This window comes from Colius striatus, chromosome 1, assembly GCF_028858725.1.
Source record: "Colius striatus isolate bColStr4 chromosome 1, bColStr4.1.hap1, whole genome shotgun sequence".
Lineage (NCBI taxonomy): Eukaryota > Metazoa > Chordata > Aves > Coliiformes > Coliidae > Colius > Colius striatus.
In genome coordinates this window covers 43448009-43469511 of record NC_084759.1, presented here as the reverse complement: position 1 = coordinate 43469511, position 21503 = coordinate 43448009, and the positions used below count along the sequence as shown (strand labels likewise).

At 34.5% G+C, this 21503-nt stretch overlaps 1 protein-coding gene across 1 annotated transcript in view; it reads right to left on the bottom strand.

Annotated features, from left to right (window-relative positions):
- Positions 1-21503, bottom strand: part of SCEL (sciellin) — a 47758-nt gene that overhangs the window by 7756 nt on the left and 18499 nt on the right. The window contains exons 8-14 of the mRNA XM_062020514.1: positions 20708-20773; positions 19019-19051; positions 17609-17680; positions 6504-6563; positions 4828-4884; positions 3588-3647; positions 2027-2116 (exon numbers count right to left, since the gene is read on the bottom strand). Of these exons, the coding sequence (XP_061876498.1) occupies positions 2027-2116; positions 3588-3647; positions 4828-4884; positions 6504-6563; positions 17609-17680; positions 19019-19051; positions 20708-20773 (438 nt within the window). The remainder of the gene's footprint in view (positions 1-2026; positions 2117-3587; positions 3648-4827; positions 4885-6503; positions 6564-17608; positions 17681-19018; positions 19052-20707; positions 20774-21503) is intronic.

The window sequence follows — 21503 nt, the reverse complement described above, 5'->3', positions numbered from 1 at the left end:
ATGTCAGGAAATGGTGACACACTGCATTTTTCCCTTTTCTTTTTTATCCCTTTATTTCACTAGTCCTCAAAGAGCTGTCAAACAGTCAAACAAAATTACAACATGTCCCTAGAAGTAGAGTGAGGGTCTTTATAAACCAGGCTGTTCAATGTGTGCTTTGTGTTCACTACATTAACTGTATTGTTCCTTGTATCAGAGTTGGAAGGAATATACTGAATTTAACTATCAGTGAGGTTAAATCTTCCTTTTTAAACAGTCTCAGTTCTAGTTGCTTAATTATCAGTTTTGTTTGCATGGAAGGGATGAGCAAGCTGAAGAAGTCAGCTTGTCATATTTTGAACAATTCTGAACAAATTTAATTATCATAGTCCTCCAGAAATTCATAAGGTATATTGTAATTATTACATGTCATATCACCTTTGAATAATATTTGGCAATTGCTTATAATCATATATATTTGCAGAACATGTCTTTTTTTTTTCAAGGGAAATTAACAGACTGATAACATGCCTGTGTAAGGTGTCACACAGCCCAGATACACTTTTCTACACACCTGCCTTTTGTAATGTGTAAATGTCTTATTTGATTTCTGTGCAACACCATAAATGTAATAAAATTGCACAGTTACTGAGAAGCTTAAATGATAAATCCCTTATTCATGTTTCATAGAACATAGCAATATGCTTGTTATTTAATAGTAATGTAGCAAAACTAGGTTTGCTCATCACACAGAAAGTATCTCCTCAAATGAACACCCAAAGCTCATCAAGCAAGGTGAAAGTAAGCTAAATAAATAGAAAAGCAAACTGAAGTGATTGCCTTTTCAAAGAGGTTTTTCTGGCTATTTTTGCCCTGACCAAGCTAGACATGTGCACAATACATGTCACAGAGTGGAGTATATTGATGGTGCAAGTGCCTAAACTTTCTTCCTTTAGTGAGGAGTGGCATAGGACTATCACAGAATTGTTTACTTTGGAAAAGACCTTTAAGATCAAGTCCAAGAATTTTAACCTCTCTGTTCCTATGAAGTATGGGCCTATGCATGCTGCTTTTTGCTGTTAAACTTATTTTTCACAGATCTTCCATTTAACTCATTGTGTTTAGTTATAGACACAGTCCCGTATACATTAATAATCAATCCACAAAGATAGAACCATAGAATCATTTAAGTTGGAAAAGACCTTTAAGATCAAGTCCAACTTTTAACTCAGCACTGCCACATCCACCACTACTGAAGAAAGGTTTTCCTAATGCAAAAAGGTCCTTCATTTGAGAATTAGATGTTATATTTTTTGCTGTTATATTTCTTTAAAATATATTTTGTCTTTGAAGAAAAATATAATGATTCCTTTATTTCCATTATTTCCCGTTACCAACAGACCTGATGTTGAGCGACTTCTGTTAAATATCCCTACATCACATTTTTCACTCATATTTGCAATATGTGTGCTTGTGGAGACAGAATCCAACTAGAACAAGACCATTGCAAGAGAAATGGTTTTTAAAGCAGTTTGCACTTGGTCAAAAATCAGAAACTCACGTTGTGGTTTCAATGACTGGGATAAGAGATGATACATCAGTTCAGATTCATCCCATTTAGTTTTAGGAACTTAACGAGGCCCTTGAGTGCAATGTTTTCCTTAGAGCTTCAGAAATAAATAGGCTCCCCATGAGCATGGAGTATCTATCATGCAGGAAATGCCTTTTCTCTATTGATTATATAAGAATTCTGGCTTAACTGCTTTCCTGAATTTCCTACCTCAGCTACATCTCTAGAGCTACACAGGTTATGTCTTGTGCTCTCCATTCTGTGCGCTAGAGCTGTGCTTTGTGGGCTTCTATGCATGGGATCCTGGAAGCAGAATTTGGAAGGGGGCTGGTATGACTCCAGAGAATAGTGTGAGGTTTCTAAAAATCCCTTAAATTTCTTGCATGAAGATATGGGTTTTTTTGGTTGTTGTTGGTTTTAATTTTGTTTTTTTGCAAGAAATGGCACATTAGGTTCTCAATTCATTGTCCACAGTACCTGGTCTTTCTTTCACTATCACTGGAGTAGTTTGTTTCTGGGAGATTATTTGGAGTCCTTGGAGGATTTTCATGTATTTGCTCAGTTATCCTAAATAAAAGAAAAACACAACAACAAAACAATCACTTTTTAGAAACCATTTTCAGCTGTACGTCATCAGTTAAAGACATAAATGTAGAAGCTTGGGCTAGAAATAGTAGGTAAAATAGATATGTCTATTTCTTACAGTTGTTAAATTGTTGCTTGTGAGAAATAAATGAAGTCACTGACCTGTAATTTTAAGTCTTCCCATTTATGCTGGTAGATATATTCATATCAGAAGCTTTATCTAACTTTAATTGAACTTCAGATACCTCTGTGAAGTAATGTCTTGGTGGTTGATAGCATTCTGCATTTTCTTGGCAGTGTTCTATAATGCTTTTTTCTTGTTTTTGCTATACTTTTGCTTTAATTTTTCTCTTTTTTTGGGTGTACTACAGTTATGTTTTCATTAAAAATGACCAGCTAAACAGATACATTTATGTAAAAAAATCAGGATTAAAAATCAGGAAAAAGGAACTTTGTTTCCTGCAGTTTTCTCTACCACAAACATGACATGCAACCAAACATAAAAATAAATCTTGTTAGACAAATTATAGGATTTAAGGAATAAGTGCTAATAATGTTTTTGATGTTTTTGCAAAGCAGCTGAGACAAAGATTGCTCTTGTTTGGTTCTGCCAAAGGTTTTATTCTGAAACAACTTGATGATTATAAGCCTTAACTCTGGATGTTTGCTCTGCAGTTGATTTATTTCAGAGAGCTCGCCAAGGTCTGAAGCTTTGCTAAATGAACCTTGCTTGGAGATGGTCACTGTTTTATATGCATGGCGTGCTGCATGAAGCAGCACCCTCTATTGTGCTTCACCGCTAATCTGGCAGGCCCCCTTTTAGAACTAAAAGAGAAATTCATTCACCATAGATATTCAATATATGCTTCTCTGGTCAGATTGTCAAATGGGAAGGCTGGGATAAAAAAATTTCATATTATGAAATAGCAAAACTATTTATGTACACAGACCACTACATTCTTCCTCTTCATTTAGATATACAACTAAATTGAAGACTCAAAAAGATACCATCATAACATTACTTAAAAACATAATACTAACTCCACTTTAGTTGACCAAGATGGATGTTAGATTTTGCAAATAATAGTAGCAGTGATACTTTTAAACTATGCACACAGTTACTTATGTTTTCTTTGAGATGCTAACGGCTCAGTTGACAAAACACCTTGATAAGCACAATAAGTACTTATAAGGATCTTGTCACCAGGCATTTTCATTCGCTGCAAGAGATTAGAGATTTGAGTCATTGCTTTTATTTTCAAAATGCATGTAACTAGATTGTTCTGTTTGGTTAATCAGGCACATGTTAGAAATAATACAGATATCTTACTCAAGTTATGCAAATCCTGCTTGCTTGTATTAGAAATTCACATTTTTTTGTTACCACATTAAACAGCTCAACTTTCAATACGTGCTCTTTAAATTTTAGAAAGAACTATGAATGGAGTCTCACCGCTTTTTACTTTGGTCATCAGCAGATTTTACTTCAGTGCGATTACCAGAGTCCTCATCTCTGTGAAATTAAGAAAGATCTCAGAATTAATTAAATTAATGGCTTTCAAAAGGAATCTTCCTGACTACACCATGTATCACAATTGTTTCATAAATGTTTAGTTGTGAAGTAAGAATTATCAGTTCCATCTTTAATATTTTCCAGTTTCTGTCCAGTGTGACATTACAAAAGAATGACAAACTACTCAAAAATGCTAAGTTCATTATACTATTGTAAGATAATTCAGGTTGGAATTCAGGCAACTTGAGAAGTCTCAAGTCCAACCTCCAGCTCAAAGGAGGATCTCGGAGATTAGACCAGGTTGCTCAGGCCTTTTTTCTAGTTGGGTCTTGAAAACCTTCAAGAAGAGAGGTGTCGCAACCTGCTCCACTGCTGGACAGTCCTTATACCCAGTTTGAATCTCTTGTTTCAATTTATGATCACGGTGTCACATTGTGTTGCTATAGGTGAAGGGCCTAGCCTACACCTTCTAAACTGACAATGGCTCATTTCAACTTGGCAGCAGAATTTTGTCTGGTACAGTCAACAGCACCATGACCTATGGAAATGTGTCATTTGCTTTCTCTTTATATCCAGCCCAGATTACTCTTCCAACTATTATCTAGGGTTTATACTAGGAACTATTAATTCATTGGCTGTGAAAAAACTGATTTCATATTATAAATTTCATATAATAATATAGATCATCTATATAATGTACTATTATTATTTAAAATTACTATTTTACATTAAATGCTCTGTAATTAAAAATAATAATGTTATCCATTGAAAAATAGTTTAAGATTAAAAAAAGGCCCCACTGGTTCTCATTTGAAAATTACTAATATTTCCATAAAAAAGATTATTTATTTATTTATAATGCTCCTCTTTCGCATTTAAAGGACAATATTACTTTGCTGAAGCATTTCACATTAATTTTGAAAACTTGGATTGTCATGTGCTGACAATTTACTTTCAATATGATAAAGTTATGTCCTACCTTTCACACTAAATTATTTATATTTACTAGCCTGTAATTAATGAGGAATTTTCAAAAACTAGAATTCCGTGGTTTAAATCAAGTAAAAATATTACTTTTGACTCCTCTAATGATTTCTACAGAACAAAACCTATTAATACTAATCTCCAGTCACTACAAACATTTTGTAAGTATATGAGGGAAACATAATTACAGCCTTGCCTTTTATTTTTCTGACCAACAGTGTTTATCCCAATAAAATCCTCAGAGTCTTTTCCTCTGAAAAACAAAAAAATGCAATTGTTAAAGCATTCCTCCTATCTGCAAAGAGGTAAAGTGTAATAAAAAAAAAGCACATTTAAAAGGGAAAAAGTAAATTTTTTTGTTAAAAATTGGCAAACACTTATTGACCATAAGAAAATATGTTTACAATTTCCCACTAGCAAGGTAGCAAGGTCAAGTTTTGTACAATTTAATAAAAAATGTTATCTAGCATGACCAAGAAATTAAAAAGGCTTTGTTTATTCGTGTCAATGCCATAGTTTAAGAATGTCCTTTGCCACTGAAGATCGTGAAGGAGAATATTTCAAAGACCTTAATTTACAGACTCCAAGAAAAATGATCCTTGTTTGCATCATTAATTTGCAAAAAAAAAATAGTGGTTTTTTTAAAACTAAGAAATTACTACTTCTTGAGGCAACTTCTAAAAATATACCAAATATCCACATATTTTTACTTCTGGAATGACAGGAAATCACCTCCATGTGTCATCATAGCCAACAATTAAAGCACTGATTTTGTCTGTACTTAGACTGAAACTGTAAGCATCCAAAGACTCAGAAAGTTTCAATATAAGGAAACATTTTAAAATTTCATAAATACAATTCAACTAGTGGCTAGTTTTTACTCCACATTTTTTTACAAATTATTTTCAAATTAGAATATTAGGAAAATACTTTTAAATTAGAAAATTTTTAAATTAGAAAATGGAATGACCTATGAAAAGCACTCTAATGATAAAATGCTGATTGTTTTTAGGTAGAAACAGGGAGCAAAAGTGAAAGGCTAAATTAGCTCTGTGAAACTGACAACTTGATAACTTCAATCCATAATAGGCTTATTAATCTTAAAACTTATATACCTCCTAAAATCCAGTAGTATATCAATGTCCAGAACTCCATCCTAACAAATTCTCTGTGAATTTGAAAAAAAACCCTCACACTCAATTTACAGGTTAGTGCTGAGTGTACATAAATGTATGTATGCATGCATACCTGTGAGATTGTTGTAAAATAAATAATCAGATGTGGGCAACATTTACATGCTGCTACTATTTAGAACATTATTCTTTAAATTATCTGTAGAATATTGGTGTTAGGTGTGACAAATCTTACAGATCTTTTACTAGCACAGTACCCTGATAGTTCCTTCCTTTCCATATGCTGAAAGGCAGCTTACAGACCACAAAAACTTGGTCTGAAACACGCTGAACTGCTGTGCTGTTCAAAATGTAAGTTCAAGCTATTCTTTATGGATCACTGCCTTTGCTAACCAAAATGCTTTGTTACACCCTATTGGGGCAACACTTATCATCTATGAGTTGTACAACATATTGTTTAATGCCCCTTCTCTAACTATATTAAAATGTTTCTTTAATAATTGTATTGAGGAAGCATATAAGGCAGGTATGGAAGTTTGCCATAGGTATTGCTTGTTCAGCACATACCAGTTAATTAATCTATACTTTTATGTTCACCATATATAATGTCAATGGTATAAGGAATGCTACTTCTTAATCTATAAACATCTTACACAACACTACCTTTACTGACATTTTCGTAGTTAAAAACTACTCATGGTCTCAGAAAAGCAGGGTCTGAGAAGCTTTGAAAACTTACTCCTTGTCACTTGTGTAAGAACTTGGATCCACTTTGGTGAGGTTATCAAGATCTTGATTGCTTTAGAGACAGAAAAAAAAACCCAGATCAAATCACAATTACTATGGCCAGCTGTCAATTAGCCAAATTAAATACTCACTTAAAAATAAATTATAATTAACATATTCTTTTGAAAGACAGAATTAAACACTTGAAAAGTTCAAAGCATACATTATTTTAGCAATTCAAAGATACTCATAGAAACAGCCATATGTCACCTCCTCACATACATAAGCACACATTCTTCCTGAAATAAGAGGACTAAATTATGTTTTGGAAACAGCGAGTTATACTTAATTATAGAATCATAGAATGGTAGGGGTTGGAAGGGACCTCCAGAGATCATCTAGTCCAACCCCTCTGCAGAAACAGGTCAACCTAGATGAGGTCACAATACTTATGTTGAAATAATAAATCCTACTGAACACACGTCATGGACAACTTGAAAGAGTGCCTGACCTCTACCATGCAATGATATTACAAAAACCTTTACCAGATAATACAATCAGTCAGGTATTCCCGATACGTGCATAAATAATTTCTTGCCTACAAAGGACTTACAAACTAAGTCTATCTAGACCAGATCTTTCCCAATTACACTCTCCCTTCTCACAAGAAATTTCATGTTTAAACTCAGGGAAGCTGAGAACTAGTTTTATCCACTGATTCTTGAACTTCTGTTGAGAGATAGAATGTGATTTACAATTATCACTTGAAGTAAGGAAAAAAAGTCTTCATTAAATTCAGTGCAAGGAGGATCTACTCCCATTTAGCTAGAATGCCATACCTGTCATTAATAAATCTAGATATTATGTACTTTTGCAAATTCTCTTTATATATTCACAGATTTCACACTTTTTAGACTTTTCCTTCAGAAAAGGCTCCTTTCTGGAGTCTTGCAGTTATCCAAAAATATTCATTCCTTTATGAACTAGATGGCATATCACTTCCTCAGTATTTGGAAGAAGCAACACTAAAATTATAATAAGTCTAATAAGATCTCTGATAGTTACTTTGTTAATTCACATTTTTGTAAATTTTATGAAGAAAAACCTCAACTGTGCATATGTCTGGCTTGAATAAAAGATATGTTATTCTGCTTGTCTCCTACATCATTTCATTCCTTTATACTCTTGGAGATATTTAAAATATGCCTCTCAAGTCTTCTAGAAAGCCTACTCAGAGTTTGCAACTGCAGCTCCCTCAATTCACAGAATCACTGAATCTTAAGTGTTGGAAGGGACCTCAAAAGATCATCTAGTCCAATCCCCCTGCCAGAGCAGAGCCACCTACAGTAGGTCACACAGGAATTCATCCAGGTGGGTTTTGAAGGCCTTCACAACCCTCATATATATATTGGCCTCATGGTTGCATATTCACCCAAAATGCAGAAAGCAGGAGATTTCTGTTCATTCTGACTGCAGTCATGGCATTATATGTAGATTACTCATCAGGGTTATCGGTAGCTTTTCTGCTTACTTCTGCTGACTTCCACAACTTGAAGCAATAGAAAGGCTGTGACAGTAGCAAAGCTATGCCCTGTGGGCCAGTACACTCTCATATCTGTTTTTCAAAGAAATATAAGCACTATGAGAGTCAAATTCCAATGTATTTTTTATGAGACTTAGCTCAGTAAATAGATACATTTGAAATTTGTACTCATGGTGTAGATATAAAATATTGAAATCACTTTTTTACTATTTTCAGCTTAATTTTTTTTTAATAATTCCTGGGGGGAATCTTCTTTCAGAATCAGATAAATTAATTGAAGACACCTTCCTATAAAAATAATCAAACAAAATGCAGATAAAATGTACTTCCACCACAAAGCCCAAACACTAGAACTTTTTGTGTTAATCTTTGTAAGAAATGTTAAAATATCTTAGCGGTTTTTTTGTGTATCAGGTGCTACATAATTGAATTCAGGTTGTAGTATACTGGGAAGTTACGTCACTTATATGCTTATTCTTGTAAGTAACCTTTTTTTTTGTCAAGAGGGAAGGAAGAATCTCCCTCAAGATGAGTAGGAAAGATTCTGGCTTTAAAACACTATCTTTTTAAGTTTTTGCATGTATTGTAATGGTCTTCCCAGATAACTTCATAATAGCTTTACCTTAATTTGCACTGTTAGCTTTGATCAGGGTTTTGAAACAAACAAAAGAGGAGTTACCTAAAATAGTTAAACTTGACCTTTTTGCCTATTTGGAAATCACAAAAAAGAGATAATTTAAGAATCATTCCTTCAGAAATGTATTTATTGGCCCATATTAATCCTTGGTGCAACTCGAGGGATAGATGAGTTAGTTGCCTTCTGTAGACTAAATCATCCTGACTTTGCAACCGACAGCACTTTTTCACTTCTTCATACCTTACTTTCAGTGCATTGAGTATCCCAGTGCACTGCATGGCTTGCAAGGAAGATTTTACTTAGTGTTCAAAGGGATGGTAACAAAGGTAATAAAAGTCTAGGCTGCACGTGCACTCCCTGTTAACTAGCAGCCTGATTTTTGGAATGCCAACACTGAAGAGTCCTAATAAGTGAATTGAAACAGTTGCAGCTGCAGATAACAGCACAAAAATACATACTGAATGATCTGTTGAGCTACACTTTATGGTTCCTATGGAACAAAACTTCTGTAAACCATAATCCTTAGAAGATATTAATTTGTTGCACCGTTAACACTTCTTGAACTTTCACCCTCATGAAACATCTGCTTGATCTGACTGCAGCAAATAATCAGGGCTGATGTCTCGCAAGTTTTTTGCCTTCAGGTGGCTGGCTAGTGCAAAGAAGGGGTCATAGGGTATGCAACTTCAAGGTGCTGGTTCAAGCATAGTTCTGGTTCTTAGCAACTAAAGTTAAAGCTTGAGAACTGTTGTTCATAAAAGGATAAAATGTAAAGTAAAGCAAGCTGCAGGACATAGTTGGTAAGTCAAAATTTGTCTCATTAGTTTCAAGACATACTTTAGTTGATTTTTCTAATCTCTTGCTGTTAGCAAAGCTAAACTTACTTTAAGCAATAGCACATAGTGGGCACCAGTCTTGGTATCATTACATAATCCAGTCTGATATAAAACATTAGAGTGGATGTGCAATACTAAGCCTAAATAGAATTTCAGTTTAGGTTTCATTTGAGAGTTGTTAGCATGCTAAAAATCAGCAATACCATTTATATCTTTCTCAATACTTCTAAAAGAGATATCAAGTATTAAACTAGGGAAGAGACTAATGTATAAATTCACATATTAAAGACGATCCTTGAACATCAGAATCATGTCAGATGGAGTGAAAGGCAGTTGCAGGTATAACTGTCATTTGAAAAAATTATTTCAATGACCAAGGCCAGATGAATTGAATTCATCCTTCTTAAATTTGTCAGCAATTTTTTAATATATACATGATGATGGAAAACAGCAAGATAAAGCTTCTACACAAAGCAGTTGAGACAAACTTGGGGAAATATCTTTCAAATATTGTAGATGGCTCAAAATAGATGCTGACATTTTTCATAGGTCATTCCAAAGTATGTCACCTCCAAGCATAGTATTTTCAGAGACAGCCATTACATCATTGTGAACATTTTGCCTAGGGTGAGTATTTTTTTGGATATGGATGAGAATGAGGTAGGTCAGACATCCTACCAGGAGGAGAATATGTAGTTTGCTCATATATTCAACAAGACAAAATATTTTAATACATCCACAGGACGTGACTGGAATTTTTTAGGAGCACCTATCTCAGAACAAAAAATATATGTTATTTTTTTATTCAGTATAAAAATACTTGAAACAGCACTACAGAGGCTTTTGTATCACACTGTGTAAAAAAGGATCAAGTATTGAAAAAAAAATACTTTATTATAAAACAAAAACGTTAAGACCTAGCTTAAGACCTTGATGTGCTTGTTATTGTCACAGAAATATGGAAGACAATTCTATTGATTCATTTCCTTTTTCCTTTGTAAGTGACCACCTCCAGAAAAGTCTGTGCTGCCTTTCACATCCACTTGTGTAAAATAGCACTATGAATCTGCAAGATGAACTCTGAAGGGCAGAAAACCTATGTGCAACCAAGCCACTGTGGGCCTCATGATATAAACTTGTTAACTATGAATTTTGCTGCCACTGTCTGCTATTTTACCTCTAGCTGTTTGTGTAAAATAGGATTAGAAATTTGACAACTAATGAAGAGAATCCAGCAGGATAAAAGGCTAGCAAAGAAGATAAGTAAAGTAGGTATACAAAAAAAACTGTCAAGGCGAGCTGCATGCAAAATTTATGGCTTAGTTTAACTAGACATTCCTATTCTAACCTGTCTTTGACCCCTATGCCTATCAAAAAAAAAAAACCCAAAAAGCAAAAAGGGAAATTATTTTGGGCTAAATTTCAAAAGCGTAATAACTCTCACCCTGAATCAGTATCAGCAAATGTTCCTTCATTTACAGAAAAATTCTCTATGGCATTATGTAACTGTAGTAACGTTAGGTATTTTAATGTCTTTTGTGCTTTAATGTACAAAAGACCTATGGACATCTTCAATAAGTAATCTTTAAAGTAAGTAATTTTTTTTTATGAAGCTGGAACACAAAAAGTTCCACTTAAACATAAGAAAAAATATTTCACTGTGAGGGTGAGGGAGCAGTGGCACAGACTGCCCAGAGGGGTTATGGAGTCTCCTTCCTTGGAGGTCTTCAAGACCCACCTGGACATGTTCCTATGCGACCTGATCTAGGTGACCCTGCTTCTGCAGGGGGTTTGGACTAGATGATCTCTAAAGGTCCCTTCCAACCTCTACCATTCAATGATTCTATAATCCCATGAAAGGTATAAAAATGAATGTATGATATAATCACAAAGTATGAGGGGTTTTTTTTCTTTTATGCTTTGTATTAAAAACTTAGAGAAATTGAGTTGTCTACACTTTGCTTTGACTTTCAGTCTGCATTTGATTTCTAACTCATTTCACTGGAGCTGAAGACCTAGCACTTTTCAGTCGTTCCCCCCTCTGACATGTTTTTGCGAATCTCACTTATTTCGGTGGATAATAGTTCTGTAATTCTGGTTTAACTGGTGACAAGTCACATCACCATCAAAAAGGAAAACACAAATGAAGCCCATTCAGACATTCAACTACAGCTATTAATTTTTGTGGTTTGTTTTGGTTTTTTAATCTTGAAAACATTCAGATACAGTTTCAAGTGGCATAGACACAGGAAACGTGAACCATGCTTACAAAAGAGCTTTAGTGATGCCAACAGTTGTTTGATGAAAGCAATGAATAGCTTTTTTAAATCTGCATTTGCAGATTCTGAAATCAATGAAGAAAAAAATCAACAAAAATACACTGAGAAAAAAATTATCAGGTTTTTCTGATTGTCCATATGCTGAGGCCAAATTGAAGATCTTAGAATATGTACAGGAAAGAGTGAGAAAGGAAATTTTAAACAAACTTCAGACATGCTCTTGAACCTCTAGTATCAGGCAGGAGAGTAGGAGACCACAACCCCCTATTCATTCAGTGAATCCTCACTTAACCTATAAAAGCCTTGCAGATCCCATTTCTAGTTCAAGGTATTCTCTAATTCCTGAAAGCATTCTTTGATACCTAGAATTTTATCATCCCTCTTTGCTGACTCGTAAACAGTTCACATAATACCCAAACACCAATGTTGTAGGCGTGGTTTTATGGACCAGAAAACTGAAGGACCACAAAAGTTTCACAGTATTGCTGTAATGTTTTTAATCAGTGGGGCGCTCATGTCAAATCCCAGGATACTCAGTGAGGTTTCAGACCTAATCAGTCTGTCATCATCAGCATAAGCAATCCAGAGGCAGATCTATTAAAGCAGTCATAAGCAGTAGTTTTAATAGATCTCCATCTGTTTTCTGATTAGAAGTCTTCAGCAGGTTTATAAAAACTACTGAGGTGAGACCCTATTTCTTATCGATGATGTTGTAAAATATATATATATGATATTTCTAAATGTGATACCAAACAAGTTGCATCTGTTGCCCTTTTTTTTCACTAATCTCTCCCAACTGACCTCCTACAAAGCACTCATCAACAGCTGCTTCTTCTGACATGATAGAGTATGCTAACACTAACCAAATCTGGTTAAAACCTTAAAAACATTTCTAACCTAGTCATGCCAGCATAGCAGAAGACAAAAACAACCAATTGTCAACTGGACTTTCCAAATCCAAACTAAAAGAGTTGGTCTAGAGTGTATTAAGTGTGTCCGGCATTTACTGGATAAATCCTAACATCATGGGCCTAGATGAATTTTGATCTGTCACCCATGGCTGTTTAATGTCCTTATATCAGACTTTGTCATGTGTAACCGAGAATGAATAAACAAATTCTTTGAGAAAAGAGTGGCATTTATTCTGAAGCAGGGTGCATTTCCTTCCACACCACTATGCTCACTAATCAGTGCCAGGAGCCCTTATTCAGACCTTTCATCAATAACAGCCGAGGATGAGGGAACTGAAGAGGTCTGCAGTCAACTGTGAAAGCCAATTATGCTGTGCCAAAACCAGTGTAATGCTTAGCCCAGAGGATTTTGAAGTTAAATATGGAGGAAGAAACGGTTGATCAGAATGTTTTATAGGAAGTAAAGATCACTGAAAAAAAGGACAACGTATGTATAACCCTGTAAACACTCTATTAACTTTTCAGTTAGGAATAATGGCCTTGGATGTCTTCACATAACAGCAAGTAATTTATATCAACATGCAGAAAGGCTGTAAACCAACATTCCTCTGAACATCAAATCTATCAGAATTGGGGAGCAGAAGGTCCTTGTCACTAGGAAGTGTCTTCTGCTGAAATGCAAAAATGTGTCATAAAAAATGACTGTATTAATTCATACTGTCAAAAGCAATGAAGAAAGTGTAAAGCTACTTTGCTTTACTATAAAGAAAAAGGAATGTCATTTCAGCCAAAGCAACATCTGGCTGCAGTTACAACTACCGAACTATGGGTATGCCTTTATCAGCTCTGTTTTAATATTCTTCCAACATTTTTTGAGGGACATAACTGTCCTCCAGAATATTTCAGAAGCCTCTTGAAGGTGTTACTAAAAAGTGAAAGCAGAAAAAAAAAAAAAAGACCTCACAGTGGAAAATTAACATAGGAATAGCTGATGTCAGAGTCATGCCTTCTCATTTTGGTTATCTAAACTTTAGTCCAAGCTAATTCTCTAGGATATTTCTAGCAACTTTAAAATTGCTCTTTCCATAGATGAGATTTCACTTTTTTTCATCCAATACAAACATATAATTGTCCAGTTCCTCAAAATGCCCCTACATGTTCTCTCAGTTTTGTGCTATTTGCATCTCTAGAAAAATAAGTTCTATCAATAAATGTTCATTTAGGACACTTGACCTAATGGGTTTCATTATATTGGTTTGGAAAATTCCAATATATCCATTTATTCATATGTTTTAAATAATTTGAAAAAAAAAAATCTTTTTTCCTTCTACTCTTCAAGTTGCCAAACGTTGACAGATACAGAAAAGTGTGTCTTCGTTACAAGAGATAGTTTAAGCACAGGTAATTAATCTGTTGTTCTTTTGGGATCTTTTATAATGAAAACTAGCAACATAACTCAAATAGAAGTATCATTAAAAAGGAGCATAATACAAACATATGTGCAGCATTGTAAAGATTTGCTTCTATCCAATTACAATTAGTTACCCTGTACAGAATAGGAAAACCCTGTACAGAACTAATATTCAGTGTACTGCACTTCATAGAAAATAAAATGCTGTAGAGACAAGTCTATGGTACTGCTTAATTATGTCAGAAAAATATTCTAGTTCCTTATTTCTGTTCCCTAGAAATTGCTTCTCTCACTCACATACACACAAGTACACAGCTGAGACATTGTCTTCCACCTAAGTCTGCTGTTGATGGCATACCAAAAAGGCATGCATATGTGTAAAAGTCCCTGTAATATGCCCTGTGCCCCTGCAGCCTGGCATTCCTGGTAACAGACAATGCTGCTGCAGATGCCTTAAGAGCAGAGTGAGATATCTCTCTAAGTTCTTATACAGCCCCTGATAGTGTCACCTCAAAAGCTTCTTCTCAAATACACCCAACACAAATTCTTATATATCTAGGCAAAACAAAAGATAAATATATTATTTCTATAATTTATGAACTATTGGAAATGTGGTGTTTTGATTATTCTGCACCTTTGTTACTGCACTGGTAAATGTGGCCCACTGTGCCAAATACTATTACTTTCTGAATAGATCACACATGAAGACGCAGCATAGTTGAATACAAGTGGACCCCTTATAAAAGGAGTTTATAGAGTTACACATTTCTACATCTTAACTATAATCATTAATGAAAAATTGATTAAAGCTGTGTTAAATATGCTCAGGATGGTTGAAGTGGTTAACAAGACTGCCCAGAGAACATGGTTATTTAAAAAAATGCAGCTTTTTAAACATCTGCATTTGATGTTTGCTACAATTCTGTACTGGAAAAACATGGAGTGAGAATACTGGATCTCCACTGAAGTGGAAACAAAGCACAGAAAGAATGTGATATGCAGTGAATAAAAGATCCATTCAGTAAATTAGGAAAAACGTTTCTGTATGTATCTGGTGCACTGCTCGTCTCCTCTCCATTTGTAAGGTGCCAACAGACCTGATTTGAAGGCAACCTATCATGCTCTGATAAATACATGATTATCAGGCAGTGATTATCTTTACCTTTTCAGGATCCCAGCCTTCATACATTGTCTAGGCTCTCTAGGATGCCCTAACTAATCATGAGATGCCTATTACATTCTATTAATCACATCCAAAAGGTGGAGGCCCATATGTCCATACTTCCAGATTTACTGTCGTATACTCTTATGTTTTAAGATGTATATCACATCTAACTCACACTTTAAAACATAAAAAATTGCTTTTTGTGTTAACAGAATCAGTGTCAAGCTTTGCATGGAACAGTACAAAATGAAGCTTACGCTTTTAGCCAGAAGAGACAGTATCTGACATCCTTTCCAGGCAAATCCTTTCCAAAAGATTTTCCCTGGATCACTAACCAGTTTGATAGAAAAACAATAGCCATTTTCTACTTGTTTTATATGGAAATGAATTCATTATTTTTTTAACATCCTTACCAGAATCCTGAGTGAAAGACAAATAATCAGTTAAAAAAAACCATGACCTGAAAATCTTTCCATTTTAAGTAAATAAACAATTAAAGGTGTTAGAATAAAATATTATTCTAACCAATGTTGGTGTTATTAGGAATACTTTTTGTGTAACTCCTTACCTCTCCTGCATGGCACAATCATTTTTGCAAAAAGTGTAGTTATTTATATGACATTTTTAACAGAAAAAAAAAAGGCACTTCTGCCAACAGATGCTTAATACATTTACACTAACCAAAAAAAAAATGCAACAAAAATCTGTAGTTTTGTGGAGCTAGCACAGAGGCAGCAGATGGATGATATCTAACGTAAAGAAATTATAGCAAGGAGAAGGCTGAATTTTGCCCATGAAGATTACAGGCTACTTATAGTTTATATAGTGACACAAATAGCTGTAGCAGCGCCATGTTACCATAGAAACTTGTAGACCAGTAAAATATTCCTCTAGCTCTCCACCAATGACAGGACAGAAATAGAAAGCTTGATATGGTAATGAGAGCCACCGGGAGAGGGGGATGATGAATATGAACTGATTGAGGGTGGGGATTAAGTAGGACTTTTAACAAGTCTTTAGGAGTGAAGAATGGCTGTGACTTCCCTAGTTGATACACTAGTTAATTTAATGCTCTAAGATCTCCCACATTTGTTGACAGGAAAATGTTTTACTGAAACATTGGGAATCTTGAAACATTGGGTTACACTGGCAGACATCTTGTGGATGTTTTACTTAATTATTTTTTACTGCTTTTACATACCGGGGGCGTTAGGGGAGGGAGGTGTGATTCAAAACAATATAGACTGTGGCTTCAGACATCAGAAAACTGTACTTCATGAATAAAATTAAATAAAATTACCTTATTTAAACTAATTTTAGTGTCTGCACCAATTAATGTTTCCAGCTGAAAACTGCAAAGTGAGCTTCTGTAATTCTCATTGCATATCTAGAAATCTGTTGCTAATTGACTCACTTTTTAGTTTCATATTCAGCTATTTTATTCCTGTCGAGATCACAGAATCATAGAATCTCAAGGGCTGGAAGGGATCTTAAAAATCATCTGGTCCAACCTCCCTGCCAGAGCAGGACCACCTAGAGTAGGTCACACAGGAACTCATCCAGGTGGGTTTTGAATGTCCCCAAAAAAGGAGACTCAACAACCCATTTGGGCAGCCTGTGCCAGTGCTCTGTCACCCTCACAGTGAAGAAGTTCTTTGTGTTCCTTTGGAATCCCTTATGCTCCAGCTTATAGAGTCAAACTTTTTGCATGGTTATTGATGATTGCTTTGGAAAATGAAAAATCTCCAACTTCACAATTTGTTGGAACCTCAGTTTAAAAAAAAAAAAAAGAATTAAATTCTATGTCTTTTCTAGCAATAGTTTTCATGGTTTTCTGTACAATTTTCTGAGGTACATTAGTACATATGCCATCTAACTCATACTACAAGAACAACTCCCATCTGTTTAAACATACTCATTTTGTCACTTTAGATGGCATATGTTGGAGTTTTACTATTTAAAATGTTAATGCTACAATGCAGAATTTGGAGGTATTTTGTGTACATAATATTGTGTAGATACCACTTCTCCAATAATCTATGGAAAACCAAAGAAAAAATGTTTACAATACTGCAACTTATCTATTTGCAGCAATAGTCTACATGCTGCTCTTTAAGACACAGGCTAGACAGACTCAAAGAGTAAAGAAATTAAACATCTAAGATAACTTCACAAGTCCATGAGACTGAACTCAAACTTTGTACTTCTAGGTTAATTGTTAGGACAAGATAAATGTTGCATTTATCACACACTGTGCCCAAATGAACTATCAAGTATTAGTGCTTAATATCACATTTATTGATATTTATCAAAATATCAATATCTGCTTACGTTACCTTGCTGTGACTTGATCATCCACATCTGTCTTTGATTTCGGAGGGGTGACCTGTTCTGATGAAAAGGCAGCCCTGCAATAGACACATTGAAAACATACTTAAGGCAAAAGAAGAGATTTGGAAACACATCATTTAAATGGGTTATCATTGTAGATATTTCTTACAAGTGTAACACAGTGAGTTTGCATTTTATTTAAGAAACGTTTTTTCTTTAAACATTTATAAAATATTAAAGTGACATGTATACATATATAAAGACAAAATACAAATACTGCTCTTGTATAAAGATAAAAATATACAAATAAACAATTATGTGTATTATACGGATGTATAAGTAATAATATATGATGAGCTATGCAATGTTTTAGTTTACTAGTTTACTACACCCATTGAGCCTTTTGTAAAATTCAAAGTATTCCAAGACTAGCTGTTTTGCTAGTATAGATATAGTAATGAAGTGTAGTTTCTTTACTGTTTCAGAATTATTTTGGTAATAAAGGAACTTTTAAATACTTTTCAACTGCCTACTAAGTAAATTTTTCTTATTGAGTAAAGATTGATGTTTTACTTATTTCATAAAGTACTGATTTTTGATACACTAAAGAATAAATAATAATATTTTCCTATTTTTACTTATTTGTGTGAACAGTCATGTTGGTCACTACAGGAATACTAAAATGGTAAGAAATTATAAGAAGGGAGAAGTGTCCAGTATAGGTCAAAATAAGAGTTATATGCTTCCTTAGAGAATTTTTCTATTAGGGTGACATCTAAACCATCACGAGTTGTGTAGCTGTCTTAATTATAAACCATGAAATGACAGATTGGCTAAGTAACCTTTTCCTGATTTATACTATGTGAAATATACATTTAATTAATGAATTAAATTAATACATTTATTTTCTAAAATTAGAACAACCTTTGCAGACACTCAAGTAAGTTTAGAGTACTTTGTGTGAAATCATCTTACTTTAATGCTTTCTCCTACATTTCTTTGCATGAACATAGCTTTTTGATTTACCACCTTTTTTTTCCACTTTGCTCATCCTCTCATTTTTACTCTCTCTTTAAAGCATCAGCTTAATACAAAGGAACATTTGCAGTAGCAGCTTTTATAACTCTGGAACTAAAATGTGGAACAATTTTTAATTTTTTCATGCAGTTAAATTTGGTTTTTTCAATTTGAATCAATATTAAGTGAAATGTTCTAAGCTATGTGAAAATAATTGCATTTCTGCAAGGTAGGAAGTATTCTTCATGCATTTCTGTGACATTGACAATAGAGGAACCCCTCCAGGTAAATTATACTATCTTTGTATTATAAATAAATGTAAAATAAAGATCAAGGTTTGTTCACAGGAGTGTGTGTCATTTCTAAATCTACTAAGAAGCCAAATAAAAAAGACATACTTCTTTGGAGCCTCTGAATTTTCTGAAGTGGTCCTAGAGAAAGAAAAGAAAACACATTTGTGTTCTGTAAAGCATAGAATTGAGGCAAAGCACTCTAGAATTTCACGTCATGCTTGACTACAGAAGGCTAGAATCAGATCTCAGAATCAGAAAAGGTAATAATAAACTCTGACCAAAAAAACCCCACAAATCCATGATTGCTGAACTTCCTTCCAGTATAATATTTGAAGAAAAGACACTAGTCTTTGCTCCACCCATCTTGATAGTGACCTTTTAAAACTGTGGTTATCAGCATGTATATATCTAACTATTTCTTGAAACTCATAGATGAGTGAAAGACTTTCCTTTGGTAGCTATTTTTAGTTATAGTAACATTCACAATTTGAAATAGATTTCACATCTTCAAAGCACTTTTATAAGAGGAATGTATGAAACATTGAATGCCCGTCACAACTGTCCTTGATGAAATTGTTGTTAGGTGGTCCAAGAAGGGTTTTGAAATCTTCAAAATGAATATGCCTGTATTTAGGTCCTCTTTGAACTATAAGATCAGAGATGTAACTCGATAGTTAGTGTTGAGAAGGACCCAGGGATCCTAACTTTTTGTTAGAAGCTGGGCAGATGCCATATAGAGGATGCATTGTGACCTATGATTTCAAAATTACCATGATTTTGAAATTAAGACAAATTCTTCACAGTTGACATTAAAAACACCTACACCGACTTAAAAGAAATGAAATGTTAGCATCTGGGAGCTATTTTTCTGCTGCGTGATGAGTGACTTTGAATCTTGACCAAACAAATGGACTGAAGTGAACAAAGACTAAGATTAAAAATCATTGCTAAACTTGGTTTTAATAATTTGTCTTAAAATCTTTCAGTGACAAAAATTCCATAAGCTAGGCAATGATCTAGCAGGGAATTACACCTAAGAGGACAACCTATCCATTCCTTTCCGTTTCATTTATTTTTCATCACTTATCTGCATGAGACTCATGCTGTAAATTTCTCAGATTAAAACTAGGGAATCACAAGGCCATGCTGCAACCAGTATGGGACCTGAGCAAAGAATATCATGAAAGTTCATTCACAAGTATTTTAAACCATCCATATTCTGCTTTGAATTGAGAACATAAGAAATGTTCTCTCTCTCTTTTTGATCTGCCAGAAAGCAACCACAACTTTAGCAATAAATATTAAACATTCATCTGCAAGTAACTTTAGCCTGAGATTTTCTTCTGAAATATTTCTTGGACACCTTACTGAGAGCTGACTAAGCAGATCATGAGGCTTTTGTCCACAGGGTTTACCAAAAGGACCCAGGATTAGCCCGTAGCTGTCAGACCAAATGGCACCAATAGATTTCTGCCCTCATGGCTAGTTGCTCCACAGCAGATTTGTCTTGTGGAGAGCTAATTGGAACTGTCCAAAGGAAAACCTTAAAGAAAGCATAAAAGCACTGTAGAAAAAAATTGGGAGCACTAATGTAACCTCACATCACTGACACTTCAGATACTCAGACCTCACTCAACGTGGTCATCAAACTGCTAAGAACTCAAGTGTTTAGACACAGGATGTTTTCTCTTCCCATGTCATTTTACTCATCACAAGAGAATTTCCCTGTTGTCTAACTCCTAAAACCAGCTCTAGCCAAGAATTAGGAAACAACTAGGAATCATCAGTACTTACCATTTGGTTTCCACTGTTTCTGCTGTGGTCTTACTACTTGAAACTGGGGGAGGCATCCAAGATTGCCTGTCAGTGTTGACAAATAAATTGTTGAATATTAATTTAATGCCAAAGGTCTGAACAGCTTACTAGGAATGTTAGAATGTCAGAAGTGATGCACAAATACTTGGAAATTCTCTTAAGTTTTTAGTATTTCAAAATACTGCATCCAGATACTTTTAAGACCTTTTTTGTTTTCTAGATAACCCAATGGAATAATATAGTGATTTTAATTACTGTTGTGAAAAATGTATTCTCCGACTCTAGGTGGTATTTTCTGCAACCTAAATGGTACAAATAAGTAGAACATTCATTGGAACAACCAGATAGAAAGTACAAAAGAGTGTGTGTCAAGTATCAACCCAAAAAACATATTCAGGCTGGTATTAGAGGTCACATAAACATCACGAGCACTTTCAGTTCTGCTTTCTTTTTTTCCACCCTCAAAACTATCAATCCAGCAATTGTGAGGCAAAAGCAACTGCACCATAAACAGCGTGATTCAGTAAAGGCCTTTCACATCTTCAAAGAGCCTGAAGAAAACTACTGGGCTAAAAACACCATAAGCTTTCACTGAACAAGCAGGGCTGTTAATAGAAAAAAAACATGATGATGTTTTAATTTCTACTTTCATAATTCTACTGATCACAGTTTTTATGGATGAAATATAGAAGAGAGAATCACAAACGGACAGAATTTGCAGCTGGGAAGGATACATAAAAATATGACAATCACCAGTAGTACATTTTAAATAAAA